At 42.0% G+C, this 17,902-nt stretch overlaps 1 protein-coding gene across 3 annotated transcripts; it reads right to left on the reverse strand.

Annotated features, from left to right (window-relative positions):
* Window positions 1-1,955: 1,955 nt before the first annotated feature.
* tfap4 (transcription factor AP-4 (activating enhancer binding protein 4)) lies at window positions 1,956-12,175 on the reverse strand. 3 transcript variants are annotated; one of them, XM_030408537.1, is made up of 7 exons: window positions 11,713-12,175; window positions 8,224-8,389; window positions 7,999-8,097; window positions 7,732-7,902; window positions 7,475-7,624; window positions 5,148-5,309; window positions 1,956-5,027 (listed from the first exon to the last, which is right to left on the reverse strand). In XM_030408537.1, the coding sequence occupies exons 1-7, from the start codon at window positions 11,799-11,801 to the stop codon at window positions 4,869-4,871; spliced, it is 996 nt and encodes a 331-aa protein (XP_030264397.1). In that variant the 5' UTR covers window positions 11,802-12,175; the 3' UTR covers window positions 1,956-4,868. The 3 variants fall into 3 exon arrangements, with proteins under 3 accessions (XP_030264397.1, XP_030264395.1, XP_030264396.1); XM_030408535.1 differs by lacking the exon at window positions 11,713-12,175 and adding an exon at window positions 10,568-11,687; XM_030408536.1 differs by lacking the exon at window positions 11,713-12,175 and adding an exon at window positions 10,568-11,686 and having other exon boundaries at window positions 7,475-7,603.
* Window positions 12,176-17,902: the final 5,727 nt, after the last annotated feature.

Genomic DNA, 17,902 nt, shown 5'->3' on the forward strand with positions numbered 1-17,902 from the left:
ATGCTCACTTGGCAGCCATGTTGGAAAGTAATCATGAGACAGTTGTGTGAGAGAGAGGGAGGGACGAGAGCCGAGCAGAGGGTACATCTGGAACATAAAGACCCCAGAGTCAACCCAGAATCCCTAACACAGCGAAACGCTAGGCGGATTACCGTTTTATCACACTCAAGCAGACACGCTGTGCTGAACATAATCTCACAATTCCTTGGGAATCAACATCTTAACTGTAAATTAATCCCCAAATATGGCAGGAGTTTCTTACTCCGGCATGTCCATCCCAAATGACTTGGGGAAGCGTGTCCAAACAATGCAGCATGCTCATTTTGGTGCGTAAAACTGCCTTAATCCTGAGGAACCTCACTGATGGCGGGATGGGGCGGAGAGGCATGATGATTTATTTATGAAAAAAAACCCTGTGTGCTTTTGATGATCTTTTATAAACTATAGTCAACAAGAATTCTTTGTTAATTACGGATGACAAGCGCTGGCATTAGTTGCTGTCTTTTTCCAAGTGTGCCTTTAAAATGTTAGCTGCGGCTTTGACGCTGCTATCGCTGGCAATGGAAACATTTCAGCATATATATGACTGTGAGTAAGGGAGAATGGCTGATACGGTTAGTTTGTAAAGCCTCAGACCGGTAAATTCAGACACCCAGACTGTAGTCACGCTCCAGCCAGGAAGTTTCTGCATCTGAGTTAGGAATTATGGAGGCTTTTATTTATGAATTCAGCCAATGTACATGTTATTAGTTAGACAGAAACTACAAATGCTGACTTCATATTGCATTTATGTTAAAACTGTATAATTAAGGCATTAATCTGCAGCTGCTTTTCCACCCAGCAGTATTTGTTTAGATAATTCACATTTATTTATTCAGTTGCCTGTTTAATTATACAGTATTTTCACAACTTCTGTTTTGATACATTCACAGTAATTATATATAACCTAGACCTGCTTCATGATCAAAAGAGTTCATTCAAATCTTACTTCCTATACTGCGGGACCTTTACAGCTTCTGGAAAATTAGCTTGACTGTAAAAAACGCATGTGTGATATCAAACTCTCCCAAAATCTGAGTGGAAATAAACGTTCATAACAACTTAGCTGTTAAACCATTGCTCCAGAGTGACTCATCTCTTGATTAGTTTAGTTTATAATAATATAATATAATACACTAAGTCAGTTGCACATAACATACAGCTTAACTTTATCAATGGTTAGCAACTTCCATTATAAACGTCCATGTTCAGGTCATCTAATTAATGTAATGTCACTGTATTGTGATGATATATATAAAAAATTAGGAATGATCGACCGTCTGTGCAGACGTGTGATGGTGTGAACAAGAGGCTTGGAATTGATTATATGTGTTGGGGGGGGGAGGGAAGATGCCCCCCACTGTCCCCAGTGTACATTTGAACTGTCGCAGGGACGGTGGTCAGTCTTAATTTAGCAATGAGCTGGCGAGCTGTGTGGAGGGGTGGGCTTTAATATCCTGGAGGCCACCAATCAGGAACAGACACTTGTGCATCAACTGTACCACTTGAGTGACAGCCAACCAGAGCCGGAGAGGAGGCAAAATCAGCTGGTTATGTTATTAATATCCCATTAGAACACTGCAGAAGAGAATTAGTATAAAAGGTGCAATTTTTATGCCCAAACAAACTAAATAAACAAACTTTCTTGTCACTGAGTAAACAAACTTATCTTAAAGGATAACAAAAACTTTTATACTGTTTTACTTTGTTTATATGTGGCAGACCCTGCCAGCATTGTAGCTTCAAACAGTATTCTTCGGACCTTATTTTCCTAAAAATACAGTTACGCAGTTATGAAAGAAATAAACATTTCTGAGTTTCAATTTCTTCATGAAAACTACACAGTGTCCCTTTCAGAGTGAGATGCTTATTTTGAATAAACGAACACAGTAAAGAAAGACACACACACAAAGGGCCCAATGCGTAAAAAACAAAGTACAAACTTTATTATTCTGTCTTTACAAAGGCACAAGCCTCTTTATCCCCAAAACATTTCTCTTAAAAAGAAAAAATAACAAAAAAAAACCAAATAGCTTCTTGATGACCATATACACAGACAGGTCTAACAGAAATGTACAGAGAACAGACAAAAGGAGGAGAAGAGGGAGCTGCAAAAAATGTGTAGGGAGACAAGAGATATAGATGACAGATCAACAAAGACAGCATAAGAAATAAAAAATAAACAAAGAGGATGTGAGGGGGCAAACGGGACAAGATGTAGGATGGACATGGAGAGAAAGGGGGGGGGATACACAGCTGTGCGGTTTCTACTCATAACCTCAAGAGCTTCAGCTGAGGAGATGCCCCTTTATACAAAAGAAAGAGGCAGACTCCAGTATAGTACAGTAAGTGCTTTGTAATCTTGACCCCATTAAACGATCCCCAGGCCCACCCCAACTCATCTGACAATCTGATATGTCCACGTTGATGTTTCCTAACACATAGAACAGAGTGTAAAAACACTGATGGAAATAAAACAGTTCAGGGAAAAAAAAGCAGAGGCTCTACGCAAAGCAGAGCTTGCAGATCATGTTTTCCATGTGCAGGAATCCCCTTTCTCTATAGTGATAAGTATTGGGAATAAATCCCATGATTTAGTTTTGCGTCACTCGTTTCAGTGCAGCTGACATCAATATATTTCTTTTTTTTTTTTTTTATTAAAGGGCAGTTCCATGACGTGAATTATGATAGATGAGGTGTGCTCAATTTGAACACGAAATCTGTCCAGCAGTTCAAAGTTCCATCTATACATCAATGCTGGCGGTTCTAATAATGGCGATGTGTCAAAAGCTGTAAATGCAATGGTTATTTTAAATATACCAGGCGTAACTTTTTAAAAAGTTACCTGGTATTAAAAAAAAAAAAAAAGAGTAATATTTTATGGAATGTAAACATTTCATTTTTAACATCTGGCTTTAATAGTGCACACTAAAGCAGCCCAAAACGGTTTCAAATCTACACGGGGGAAACATCAGGAGTGCTTGACTTTAATTAGTATACCAGCAACCTGTTCATGTTCCTTTCTGAAGCATACATAACAAAACAGACATAAGTGAAACAGACAAGATAACTGGGAATATATATTCTAAAACACACCCCGGGTGTTCACAAGCCTGTTTGGAAAGGATTTCCAGGGGCCTGGATCAAGTGTTCAGGTACATCTCTCAGAACCCAGGGGCTGTGTTAAGGCTGGCTTCACAGTGCCTCCCTGCACCCACGGACTATAAGTAAGGCAAGCTGCTGCCTCTCTCAGCTACATGTCTTAAAGTGTGTCTGTCAACCGACCAGGCGAAGAAAAAAGCATGATTTAAGTATGATCAGAGCAGAGACATGTAAAGAGCACGGAGACGAGGACAAATGATGCATGTAAAGAGATGCATAGAGCATGTGTGGTCAACCCAGTCACCTCCATGACACATTCAAACAGTTTCACTGGGCATTTTTTCTTGTACTTTGATGTCTGCTTGGATCGATGTCCAAACATGTTGGACAAGAAACTACACTGTTAAGGGCTTAGTAGAAGCGGCCCTGACGATTGGGCGAACAAGTGATTGTATGTCAGTTGTGTTTTTTTTATGTGTGAGTACTGTGCGCGCGCACAAACGCACACACATACACACATAGACGTGCCTCGATTTCAAGGCGAGGGTGGTGCTGCTGCAGACTGCCAGAGTCTGGGACACCGCTGCTGATTCGAAAAACGCTAAAAAGGGACGCACACACAGGCACACACACCAGTGGAAATCACTCGAGAGCGGGCCACAGATTAGCTTATTTAACAAGCCAGGTGCTTTTATATTAAAGAGGGGAGGGGTGTCAAGAAAATGCAAAAGCACTGATTTTTCTTTTTTTTCAGGCCAGGAGTAAAACGAAAAACAACATGCCTAATACATGATGTGGGATTACTGGGAACCCAGCCCAGTAAAGAAAATGGCAACAAACAAACAAATAAACGAAAACAAAAAAAAAACAGAGCTGTGAACCCGTAAGCGCACTCTCTCTTCCCAAGCTTTGCTTCATTTCCTGTGAGCATTAGTCAGCCATGAAAACTAGCTTCTTTTTTTCTTTTTTCTTCCAGTACAATCACTTTTACTTGCTGACTGAGGAAGCCTTAGAGAAAACATGAAAATAGCAGACATCACAAGAGTGAAATAACATATTTTTTCAAACCAGATGTCTAAAAAAGGTGGAACTTTTTGAGAGAAGTCTTGTTGGCTCACAGTGTCTCTCCCTCAGCTCAGAGAAGGAGGCTGAAAGGATGTTCATCTTTTTAAAAAAAATAAAAATGCTCTGGTGTTGGGTGGTGATGACGCCGCGCTGCTGGGCCCTTCATCGACTTTTGTCTCCTGTTTCGTGGCTCAGTCACATGGCTTCAGGGGACGAAATGAAGAGAACGGTCCCTGGTGATCGATGGCGGCATTAAGCAGACATTCGAGAATTCTAGTATCCAGTATGACCGAACATTTTTACAACGGTTAGTGAAGTGGTCGCCCTAATAACCTTTTCTATAGTTTAACAGACATGAGTTTGAGGTTGAGTTTGATGTGAGTGACAGCAGGGGGCTAGAGATAAGCAGAGAAAGGATGCAGGCGAGACTGCATGAGTGTCTAAGTGTAAACCTATTCGGGCTGCCTACGGTACAATATGTAAGAGTTTGCACTGAAAAGGAAGAAACAAAAAGAAAACGAGTGCTTTAATCTGCCTACCAGCCCTGTTAATGTCCATTGAACAACAGTGCCGTCGCCTCCTGTAGCCCTGGTCTGCTTGGGCCCTTTTAAGTGTGTGTAAGTGTGTGCGTGTATGTGACTGTGAGGCGGTTACGGGTCAACTCAGGGCAGTGAACAGTCGTCAGGCCCGTCGCTGTTTGAAGCCGTGTCTGAGCCCGCCGCGTCGGACAGGACGCGCCCCGAGGTGACGATGACCGCCCTCCGCTGCTCCTCCTCGCCCACGCACCCTTTCCCCTGGGTGCCCTCGATGTGCTGGATTGCCTGCAGAGAGAGGGGAAGGGAGACGAGTGAAGTTAGGGACAACAACACCCTCTAGTGTTCGGATCTGAAAGCCTTCCCAGCCAGGGACCATTGAGAAGTTGGCCGTTTGGTGATTCTTACTTGAACGATGGTGTCCAGGTTCTGTCGAGAAGTGGACACTGTATTGATAACTGATGTTGGGCCCATGGTTACCACGGTGACATGATGGGGAGGCTGGGCCGGTGCAGGGACGATGACCGTGGCGTGGTGTGTAGGTGCAGGGGGGGTCGCCGGGGCCAAAACCTAGAAGAAAGGGGCAATTATTAAGTTATTGTCATGTCACCACTCGACTGTGATAACAGATTGTAACGTGAAGAAGTGAAATGAAAGTATAATTAAAATCACACCCTTGATATCATGATAAATATTTCAAAAAGCATGTGCATATACTCATAATTGGGAATCCAGCTGGGCAGAGTATTGAATATTAACCAGGCCAGATGTTTTCTCATGTCCATATGTTTGGGGAACTCGTGTGCGTTTTCGAGCTTCATCCAACAAAAATTAAACGATGCACGTAAGCGATTCTCAGATTTCTCAGGAGAGCGCTCCTTAAAAGTGGTGCTTTAGCAACCCCTCTTAACTTGACCGATCAGGCCATCCTATTTGATTCGAGTCTGATGTTAGCGAGATGTAGCTGAAAAATGTGGTGAAAAGTTAGTTAGCTGACCTTTTGTTGACTGTTTCTGATGAAAGACATGATGCACATTTAATCCCTTTATTGTAAGTATCTGCTTTGATGATCCGATAAATTAAAAGGGGCACTTTGTAGTTTTGGAGAATAAAAAAATGCACCTTTAGAATATCAAATGTGATACGATGTTGTGATATATTCGAGTAAGAGTTGATTTAATTTCCAGTTATCTAATGTTCTTGAGTTAATACCATCAATTCGCGCTGATATCGATTTACGGTCGTATCGCTCAGCTCTGCTCGGGGCAGTCACAAAATGTCACATGACAAAACCAGACTATCAGTCATCTTTAACGACGAGCGCCTAGCTGCCACGAGTACTGGATGAGCAGACAGGACACGCCGATTGATTTGGCATCATGTTCAGTGAGGGCTGGTCTGTAGAAACAGGATCCTGTGGCTGTCGGGACAGCAGAGAGATCTGTGGGCCGCTCGTTTAACACACTGTAAATGTGTCTTAGCTGTTGACAGCTCTAACTCCGGTCGTGGAAGAGACTGTCAGTGTGACATCTACAGCGCAACGTGAGATCAGCTCAGGTGTGTGCCTCAAAATGACTGACTCAGTATCTGCAGCTTAGCACAGGAGGGAGGACTGGTGTCTGCCCAGCTGTCTGATGAATTTAGGGCTAATGAGCTCAAAATAAACACTGGTTTTCAAAATATACTGACATGAAAATGTTTCTTTAAAATCTTATTTGAATGTTAAAGGTTAGATCTGCAGAGTTTCGCCAGTACAGACAGTCCTTATAATGGTAAAGACACGTTCAGAAATGCAGTCCACCCTCAGAATAATGCATTGGGTCATGTTTGAATGCGACTGGGTCGATATTCAGAGGAATCTGTATCTGAAATTTGCCATGAATATGATGTTTGTCAATTTAAAAAGATAATTTTGTGAGTCAAGAAAGTCGAAGTTTGCCGTAAAGACAGTAAAATACCATTTAGTTTTGGACTAATCCATTCAGTAAACTACATCATCCCGCTCAATATACGTCAACAACACCAACATGGCTGTCCCCGTGGCTCAGAAAAAGTATTAAACGGTGAGAATAGCAAAGAAGTCTGGCCATGCTGATGGCTGCAGTTATGCGAAGGGGTAGTTCATCAGTTCTATGAGCGAGCAAATATAAAGGGACCAGCTCTACAAGTATTCTGGGTTTTGGGGAGTGTTGAACGAGACAACGTCACTAACGCGACTGTTGGCCGCGCAGTCTTTACAATTACGTATATTCACAGTTTTACATTTCATTAGTTTTATGACAAACTGTGACTTTCTCGGGTTAAACAATCTTTTAAATTCAAAAACACTGTGTAATAATTTAATAATAATATGGCTTGTGTGAAAAGGAGCAAAGCAGAAATGTTTTTGGAATATAGCTTCATGTTTGACTAGCGCAAATCACTAGCGTTGACTGAAAGGTTATCCTAGTCATTTTCTCTTTCAATGTGTGTGAAAGAGGCTTAAACAATACAATAGACTTTAATAAAAATCCCTCATTTTATCAGACAGACAGAAGGAAATTGTTTGGTTTGGATAAAAACTACCTCACCGACATTAATTGACCCATGATCCACAGACTGATCCATATCTATGATTTTGTACGTCAGACTAACAAGCGTTAACCAGTTGCAAAAAAAGGTGACGTTTATCAGCACATGAGCATGAAGGCTCCCACTGTTTGTGTGTGTGTGTGAGTCAGACTCATGTTCCGGACCTGTGGGCTGTGGGCTGGAGTGAGGTCCCTCTCCAGCTGCTGGTGCTGCTGCAGATGAACGAGGCTCTGTGTTTGGGCCTGCTGCTCCTGGACCTGCTGGGCGATCGCCTTCAGTTTCTCTGGGTACAGCTGAGCATCGAGCGAACGCATCTGCCACGCAGGGCAGGGGAGAATAGAAGGAGTTAGCCTCTCAGGGACTACGTTAGCCGCTGCTTTTGCGTGCAGATTTGTGAAATTGCGTTTCAGTTGACCCTGACCTGATCTTCCAGCATCATCCTGACCGAGCGCTCTTTCTCCAGCTGCTGCCTTAACTCGATCATCTCCCTTCTCAGGTCCTCGGTCTTTTCCTCCTCCAGGATGTCTGGTGACCCAATCCCCTCGTCTTTCTCCTCCGCACGCCTCCTCTTAGGGGAGGAACCGCTCAACTCCTATGGAGGGCGAACAGAAAATGAATGAATCCGTGTCAAATGAACAATAAATAAGAAAGCGGCTCTATCGACGTTTCAGGTGCGGCGATGGCCTACTTGTATGATTCGTTTGAGCTGACTGTTCTGCTGCAATAGCCGCGTCTTCTCCTGCTCCAAAGTAAAAATGTACTCTGCTGTCTGTTGCAGGATGGCAGCCTGCGGGAAGAGAGAGAGAGATAAACAACGGGGTTACAGGTTTGTTTTTTGAAAGCGAGTTCAGACCTGCTACAGCTACATCTAACTCATCACCTAATTCAAGCTCCCTCTCTGTTTGTGACCCACCTTACTGAGCTTCTCTCCATCGCTGTGTGGGATGAGTGTTTTAAGTGACTGGAATCCAGCATTGATGCTCTGCATACGCCGACGCTCGTTGCTGTTGGCAATCTCTCTGCGAATTCGCCTCTCTTGGTCCCGGGCCGTTTCTGGGGTCAGAGGAATGTTGGCCAGACTACAGGGGGAGACACAAGGGGGAGAGTAGCAGCCGGTGTTGGACAAAGGAGGGAAATAAAACACGTGTTCTGGGCATCATCTTAAGAAACACAGAAAACGTTGATCACGGAGCACACTTATTTTGGCCAGGATAATCTTGTCATGAAATGTTCATGTCGTCCCATGCCTAATGCCTAAATGTTGATACAATACTAGTCTAAAGGGGGAAAAAAGATACTCGATACCTTGGTCGAAACCATGGCAAATAGAAAAAAACGTCCTAAAACAAAAAGAGGATACCTTTTCTCTTCTTTTGTCTCTAATATTGTCACATTGTCTCTAAAAATGGTTGCACTCCGTAGCCCTGTATGAAAGTAGTGATACTTCTAACAACCTAAGGAGGACAGTAATGCAGTATTTAAGAATCTATAGCTGAGAGCTAAGAGTGTTGCTATCCAGGGTTAAATGTAATGCGCTTGTTATAACCTCATCTCACTTCTGAGCAGGTGTTGGGCGTCGCATTTAATATGCATGCTGTGCTATCCAAGTTGTGATGGATGAAGCACCAGCATTTCACCGCACGCCTTGTAAGCACCAAACATGGTAAGAGCCACGGTATCTTTTCAAAGGTCCCACTGCTGGTAACTCCAGTTGTCTGCTTCTCTGAGATGTAATTAGGAGCAGCACTGACTCTGTTAATATTCCAGAAGACACACAGTTTGCCATACGCTGTAATTTGGTTGAGGGGAAATTCTAAGCGAACTTCCTCTAACATCCTCTGTCTGTATCAAGCTCGGTATCTGTGGGACCCTCTCTGGCCGAGCTCTTATCTGTACTGACTCAGCTGCCTCAGTGCAAACACTGTGAACAATTGTGCAGACACAGATGAGAAAAGGAGCGTGTGTACACACACACACACACACACACACACACACACACACACACACACACACACACACACACACACACACGCACACACACGCACCAACACTGCAGCAGCACATCCAACAAACACATCCACTGCCAAAACATGACCAACTGGGCCTGGACTTCAACGTATCACACAAACACAAACTAGTACAGAGGAACAGACTGGTTCCCAGTTACAGTGGATTAAAAGCTTCAAACAGGAGTTTGATGTAGTACCAGCCGAGCCAACTGGTCAATTAATCAATACATCTCTAAAATCTGAATATTGTTCCGCAAGAATATTAATGCTCAATGAATCGAAAGTCTTTAAAATCTCTGTTTTGGACTGTTGATCGATCTCCAGACACCTGAAGGCATCACCATGGGCATTTTCCAACTAATTTCCACTCGTGTTGCAGTGATCCAGGCTAACTTTTTACACTGGTTGCACAGTGCGCCTAACTTTGTCATGTAGGAGGGCCCAGTAACACATTTTAATTGAATTTCTTAGAAGTTATGTAAATGATTGTAAATAGGAATAATGGCGCATTTAAATCACAGCACACAGGCGCACCGGTGCAACTGTTGAAAATGTTTAGTCGCTCTTGAGAGATCTTTTTGGAGCATGTGCAACCTAAATAGTCAAACCACTTTCAAGGTACAACACAGTTGGAAAGCTTATGATTATCATAGTGTGTACATGTGCTTTTATAGGATGTTGAATTCTGACATATTATTGTTATTAAGGAATAACATTTCACATCTATATCAAGTTTTATGCCTGTCAGAACACAATATTTTATGAAATTATGGTTAAGGTTGGTTATTATGGTTCTCAGCAAAAACGGACACAGAGCGACGACAATTTGGGAAACCCAGAGCCTGATTATTTGATGAGTTGGAAGTGAGACTCAAAAATCTACTTGTTTTACAAACGGCACCTACAGGGGTCAGTTGACTGATTTTAACAACCATGTGATACCGTGAAAATCATGGTATTTTTTTAGACGGTTATCGCTGCAACGCTAGTTTCCACTATTTTCAGACATGTTACAGATAAAATGATAAAGAACCTTTAACCTATATAGAAAATAATTATTGTGATCAATTATTAGATTTTTTTTTTTTTTAATTATAAGACACCTACTTATAGAGTTATATAACGGAGGTGCATCATTTAAAGTATTTTTTGTTTTTTCCCCTTATTTTAAAGATTATTAAGCTTTTAAAGTCAGTCCGTGTTAATCTGGTAGACATTCCTTGTTTATGCAGCCTTTCTGTGACTCACGATGAGGAGTTTGAAAAAAATAACACAAGGACTCCATTTCCCAGACTGCACGTGTCACTCTCAGCAGGCAGGCAGCAGCAGCAGCGGCGGATCCCTCCGCCTCCCTCTTCAAACAGGGCTGCGGACGTATCGAAGGGCCTTCCGCGACACACACACCCCCTTATTAATAACACCACTTTTAATTTCCCTGCCTCCCCGCGAACACCAAAACGTCCCTTCAGCGGACCCACCGGAGCAAATGTGTCTCCAACGGGCCAAATCAAACGCCCCTTCTCCAACGACAGTGCCCGACAGCACCTCCGTGCTCCTAGCAGACTTTCCGTGTCCTCCGCCATTATAACAATGCGGCAGGCAGCATGGCAGAGGTGCGGGATGAAAAAGACGCAGTGGAGGCGACTCCGTGGCGCGAGCGAGGCGCGCGGAAACACCTTGAAAACTGTCGCCACGTCGAGTGGGGGCCGATTTCGACAACACTCGCACATTTTCACGTCGCAAGCGAGGGAAAACAGTGCGCCATAAACAGGAAACACACGCCAGACCCCCTCATCACTTTAAGCTGAAGCCACAAGCATGGCCGCACTACCCACAATAACTTCAGGTCGCTCTGAGCGAAATCGGCAAACCCGCTCGGCTGTGCGCGACACAAATAGACCCCACCACACTGAATGACACCCGCTCCTATTACCTTCCCCTTCTTTACGCAATTCCCCGCACCTATAGGTGAAACAAGAGGGGTAATTTGAGGATAAATAGAGCAGGGATGCGCTCCGGAGCGGGGCAGCAGCGTGGTGTGCACGGAACCACGTGGTTTATGTTTGTTAGCCACAAAATTCAGAGATTTCGCCCTCAAATGTGCGAAATAACATCACGACGGGGATGCTGGGGTCCGAGCCGGAACCCCACAATCGCTCGGACGCAAACGAACCCCGGCGTTCGGTGACAATTAAAGCCCACAGCTGTCCGTGAGTGGGTCGTGTACACAATAACAGATCGGATCAAGCATGTTTGCCTCAGCGCCGTCCGCCAAGTGCGTGTACTCCAAAAACACACGTCTCGGAATAAGAACCCATCACAATATTTAGAAAACGCACACGGCGTGCGTGCGTGCGCGGAGCGGGCTCGTGTATACACACACACATACATACCTACAAAGACCTCCGATCACTTCTTTCTCCGTTTTTCTGAAATGTTGCAAGGAGGGCACCTTCTGAGCTGGTACCATGAAATACTCCATGCTCGCCTCTCGCCAGTTTTGCCCCCCCTGAAAAAAAAAAAATTAAAAAAAGAAGAAACCCCTTCCAAAAAACAGCAAACAGTCTCCTGTAAGGATGAAAGCAAAAAGAAATGATGACGTTACAGAGCAAAAAAAAAAAAAAATCCCGTGATCCGACTCGGGGTTAAATCCTTAAGGACGATACGAGTCCCTCGCCTGTGTAATGTAGTAGTTTGAGGCTGCTGAGAGTTGTAATGTTACTCGACTTCCAGCTGATGGGGTTCCCTCGTTGTGTGTGGCGCTCTACCTCTCTCTCTCCCCCCTCTCTCTCTTTCTTTCTTTCTCTCTCTCTCTCTCTCTCTCTCCCTCTCTCTCTCTCCCTCCCCTTTGCTTTCTCTCTGCATGACCGTGTGTGTGTGTGTGTGTATGCAGCTGATCGGATGGCTTTCAAGGCGGGAAACAGCTGGTAGGAGTCACACTGCACTAGCAAAAAAAAAAAAAAAGCCTCCTTCCGCAGAGACGGAGGACTGCATGTAAACAAAGGACTATTTAGCGCAGACATGAAAAAGCACATGTGGAGGGTAAAAAAAAGGGGGGGATTGTGTGGTATTAAATAGGAATAAAGTAGCTAAAAACAACAACAACAATAATACTAATTCGAAAGATAAAAACATTTTATGGTTAGTGTTAATTAATCAGCCAGGTGGCGATCATCAACAATAAATCAATCTAAAACACGTGTTTCTCTAAAAAATAATATGAAAATGCGCCTTAAAATTTTTTTATCCCCCTTGTTTGATCAAAATTGACAGCATTCCCAAAATGAAGGCGATCAGGTGATCAATGGGTGTAATCACAACGCCTGGAGTCATGAAGACGCACATGTGGAGGTAAAAAAAACAGGAGGGGGGGGGGGGGGGGGGGGGATTATGTGGGTTTTAATAGGAATATGATTTTTTTTTTTTTTTTTAAAGACTGCTAATTAAAGATTAATTGTAAAATGTTAAGTGCTAATTAATCATCCGGGTGGTGATGATCAAAACGCACGTGTTTTTCTCTTAAAAAGCACCTTCGATTTTGTCTGAAAGCTTTTACCCAAGATGAAGGCGGTCGGGTAGTTATAGGGTGCGATCACAACGCCTGGAGGCATCTGAAACTATCTTTTCACAGCAGATTGCGCCTTGATAATAGTGAAGGAAAAAACAGAAGAGCAGCACTACTACAGGGGCGGATACTCTCAACAGCTGCGATAAGAGAACAAGAGGGATCAGCTGACGGGTTGGCAGAGCTGCACAGCAACAGCGCACCGGGGAGGGCTTTTAGGGACAGACTGCTGTCTGACACGCAGCACGAGCACGGCTGGACGTGTGCGCGCGCGTGTGTGTGTGTGTGTGTGTGTGGCTTCACCATTTTGGGTGTAGCAGCCGTTGAACAGGAAGGCACATCACAGTAATTTGGGAGGTTTAACAGAGGCTGCGACGCGCAAGGAGCGAAAAGCCAGACACAAAATGGGAGCAGTGACTTTTTTTTTTTTTTTGCACCCGGAAATGTGAGAGAGCTGCAGCGGCATGCTGTCTGCGTGTGTGTGGACTGGAGGGAAGGCACAGTGTTAAGATTTGATTCATTAGTCTCACCTCACTGGCGCAGCTGTCGACTGTTGAGCCTTTTTTTTCACAATAACATCTTCTGCGCGTGATTTAAAACACAGATGTTGAAAGGAATGACCTTCATGTACAAGACAGTGATTTATGTGGAGGCACACGTGGGAGACGTTATAATTTAAAGGTGCATTATGTCGATCTGGGGATGTAAGAGAAAGATCTTCATTGACGTAATGTTGAGGCTAAACAAATAAACTCTCTTTGTTTTCATGAATGAAAAGACAAACCGACCTTAGAGAACAACACGGTTTCAAACTGTTTTACTTTCTTTACATGTGGCGGACCCTGCCACCTTTCGAGCTTCAAACGGTGAGGACATTTTGTTTATTCAGTTATGGAAAAAAATAGATATATCTGCGTTTGTATTATTACCTCATTAATATTGTAAATATTGGAATCTTGAGTTTGAATTCCATTTCTCTGCACAGTGCCCCTTTAAAAGACAGTTATTCTGCTTCATCATAAAATAAAAAAGATAAGATAGAACCAGCGATGGAACGTAAATAAGTACATTCTCCCAAATCCTCTGCCTGTAATTACAATATTGAGGTAGGCTACTTCTATCCACTTGGTTTTTCCATTTTCTGCTGCTTTGTACTTCGACTACACAACATTTTGCAGACAAATATTCTACTTTTTACTCCACAAAATGTATCTGATAACTTCAGTTTAGCAGACACGTGACTGCAGTCAGTTAGTCCGAGTCACAAGTCATTTTTCTTGGGCAGGTCATAGATTGTGTCAAGTCCCGAGTCAAGACACAAGAAGCTTCAGTCTTACATGCAGTATCTGGTTTCTACAATGAGAAAAGACAAGGTATGACTATGACTATGTCTGACTATGGTGGGTGGACCTCTGAACCTCTAGGTCAGTCTGAGAGGCATGTTCCCCCAGAAGAAAATCTCAACTAAAGAAAATATGAGAAATCTAGCAGTGAGCGTTGGCCCTTCTGCCCAGCGATAAGTTCAGTCCTCACAATGTTATGGCTGTACAATGGGGAGACAGGTGGGAGTGAAAGATGCTTTCACAAAACAAGGCACAAAACAAAGTTAGAGATATTTAATGCCATTGAATTAAGCAAAATAGATGTGTGGTTCATTCTGAAGCTCTGACAGCACAAATTAGATTGTGCTGTGTCGCCACAGTCGAGGTAATTAATGGGAAATGCAAAATACTTCAGGGAAAAACTTCATAGAAGCTGTCTTACTTTCTTCAAACTCAAAAAGTATTCCCTCCCCATCAGCCCGATGACTCGAGAGACGTTGCATCGGAGGTAGTAAAGTAGTAAATTTTTTCTAATGTTACATTGGCAATATGATAATACTCTCTGTGTTGTTTGTATTTACTGATTTATGCTAATTGGTTGAATCCAAATATTGTATAGGCTATAGTTCACATGATGTTGTAATATACACTTTAACCAATAAAAACGATTGGAGGTTAGGCTGCTTTAATTGCATGAACATGATTGTAATGCCAACTTCTTACTTATTATTTAGCCCATTACAAGTTGTCATATGTCTTAAAGCCAAAACAGTGGACACTGAATACTACATTAAAGTTTACTACATAAAATACCACAAGTTTTTAGCTCCATGCAATAACTGCTGATTGTATTACTTGTAAACAACATTTTAAACCCTTTATTTAAAGAACATAAAAGTTAAAGATGCAGTATGTAGTTTTGGGGAAGACATATTAATCAGAAGAGAAAGATGTTCATTTACTGGTTTTTCCTTTTTTTTTACTACTAAACAAACTTAATAAACAACTGTCTTTGTTTTTGGCTGACAACAGGACAACACAGTTTCATTCTGTTTTACTCTTTATATGTGGCGGACCCTGCCACCTCTCTAGCTTCAAACAGTGTTCTGGGGACCTTATTTACCTCTGAGAACAGCTTGTTTATTCAGTTTTGGAAAAAATTAATAATTCTGAGTTTGCATTATCACCTCATTAATATGGCAAATATTAAATTCTGACTTTGACTTTCATCTCCAAAACTACAACAACTAAAACTTTAAACTACAGAAAGCCATATTTTGAACGGTTACTTGAAAGGTACTTAGTTGGCCCTGTTATTGGCACTCAATCTTCTTTTTTTTAAACATATAATCAATGATTAGTCTCTTAACACAAATATAAATATTAAAATTGCAAACCCATAGGTATTTCTAGCACATTACAAAATCTAGAAATTAATAGAATGTTAATGTATTTATGGACTTGATCTTTGTTCGAGAATTATTGCCTCCCCACAGAATTTCAATATGAGGCATGGCGGATCAACTCTTACCAATGAATAAAACCTCTGAGGGTCTCTGGGTTGATCCAGTCTTCTCAGGACACTTTATGCCCTCTAGTGGTGACATGGTGAAGTGAAACAGCAATGCACACTTTGTACAATTCTGCACCCACAGCATCATAAAACAGTTGCAACATTAAAAGCATGATGACATGTGCCGCACAGGAAAACTGCATTAGCATTCAGGAACTGTCACCAGGACTCTATTAGATTTCACCGTACACTAGATTTATAAAAGTCATTCTTTGTTCTTGCTGTACGAGTTAAGAGAGAGGGGTTAGCAGGAACTTAACTTAATCAACACTTCCAGAACATCTCAACAACAACTCAACATTATGAGCTTTACCAAATCATGCGGTACTGAAGTGTAATGTGCACTTCAGTGTCATTTAGATTGGGCCCTTCTGTCGTATATTGCTATTAAAGCATGGAGAGGAAGTAAAACACATCACAAACTCACATTTTAGCGTTTTGCTTTCGAGCTCTCAATAAATATAAAACAAACACTTTCTACGAATTATTCAACACGTTGGGCCACACATGTTTTTTTTAATTCTAATGTAATCTTGTAATTTTAATCTGATAGTGTTGTTACCGTGGGGAAAAAACAAACAAATCTGAGCAAACAGTTCTGATTTGATAAACGGCCGGCTGTGACTGAAAGCGGTCACGATGCCAGGAAGAGAACCAGCGTAGTCGTTGACATTTTATGACACATTTTAAGAGAGGCATATATATTTACGACACAAAGTCGTGTTATTAGAGGGTTTGTGGTTTTTCTACTAAAAGTCCTTGTCATCTTCAGTGACCACGGGTTGACCGATTATCAGCCTGGCAGATTATCAGCTCCGCTATTCAGCATTTATCTGACAATTAGAATCAGTGTTCTAAGTTATCTGATTGCTGATGACATTAATTCATTTTGCAAGGAGCAACTTTGGCCCTGATGAAGCAATCTGCCAAATAACTAGTTACTAAAATTAATGGAGCAGTGGATGCAGTGTTACAGCCCTTAATTGACGTCACATTCCATCACTGATCACAAAAAACTGCAAATCCTTCTGACAGTCTCCTCAAAATTTTCTTTTGATTGACTAATTAATCAACTGATTAATCGACTTACAAACGCTTTGCCTTAGCTTTGCTTACCTCAGTGTTTTACAGCACCTTTAAATCACTGCACTCTTTTCAAATGAGGATTTTATGTACAAAACGCAGAAGCTGTAAAGGAAATGGGATCCAAGTCAGGTCCATTTTATTAATATAGCCGAAAAAATCTAAATCCCAGTCACAATATCTCAGAGGGGTTTTACAATCTGTCCAGTGAACGACATCCTCTGTCCTTAGACCCTCGATAAGGGGAAAAAACAAAACCTTGAAAGAAATGGAAGAAAGCCACAGAGGAAGGATAGTGAGGAGGGGCAGAGACACGGATCTCACTGCCAAAATATCTGATAGAAGTAGTTAATTTAAAATGTATGTGAAGAAGCTCCATCTGGACCAGCAACATCAGTGCATCTGTCCCAATGATAATAGTAATAATACTGATCCATTAATAGTGTTGAAACAGAGTATTTCACAATATGTATTATTATTATTATTTAAGTAAACAGTCCACCTCACCCAGAGTGCCCAGTCAAAGAACATACCTTATCTACACCTGTAAATGTGCACAGAGACATTAATGGAAATAAGAATTTAGTGTCAGTGATGCAAGAATGGGAGAAACACTATGTTGAACAGTGGTGGAGACATAAGAGCTCAGATTGTAAAAACATATGTGATTTAAGGGAATGTAATGAAGGAATTGTATAATAAAAAGTATTTCATCTCATTTGTTTATCCTTTCTTGCAAGCTATTTCTTTTAGCACATTTCTATTCTAAACAGTAATGTGGGGAAATGTCCCCAGCATCTCCACTGGGAATGACACCTGTTGCTGTTAGTGAAGACGTACATTTGGTAGCACATGAATTTATACCTAATCGCTTTCTTTGGTTAACACTTACTTTACAGCTTACAATCAATGAAATGCTTTACAAACCAAATATAAAGCAATTATGTAATGTTAAGTTGCTACTGGTGCTCATAAAACTGCATAAATGGTTTGTAAACAGTCTTTAGTTCATCCATAACCATGATGTGGATTGACATTTG

The sequence above is a fragment of the Sparus aurata genome, chromosome 23 (assembly GCF_900880675.1).
Source record: "Sparus aurata chromosome 23, fSpaAur1.1, whole genome shotgun sequence".
NCBI classification, from domain to species: domain Eukaryota; kingdom Metazoa; phylum Chordata; class Actinopteri; order Spariformes; family Sparidae; genus Sparus; species Sparus aurata.

Bases quoted from the DNA above. Each gene is read 5' to 3' on its own strand.
- tfap4 (XM_030408535.1), bottom strand. From the start codon at position 11,049: ATGTGCGAGTGTTGTCGAAATCGGCCCCCACTCGACGTGGCGACAGTT. The intron at 5,310-7,474 runs GTCCGGAACATG...CCTTTCTTCTAG, and splicing joins CTCCAGCCCACAGCCCACAG to GTTTTGGCCCCGGCGACCCC. The intron at 5,028-5,147 runs GTAAGAATCACC...CTCTCTCTGCAG, and splicing joins ACCTGGACACCATCGTTCAA to GCAATCCAGCACATCGAGGG.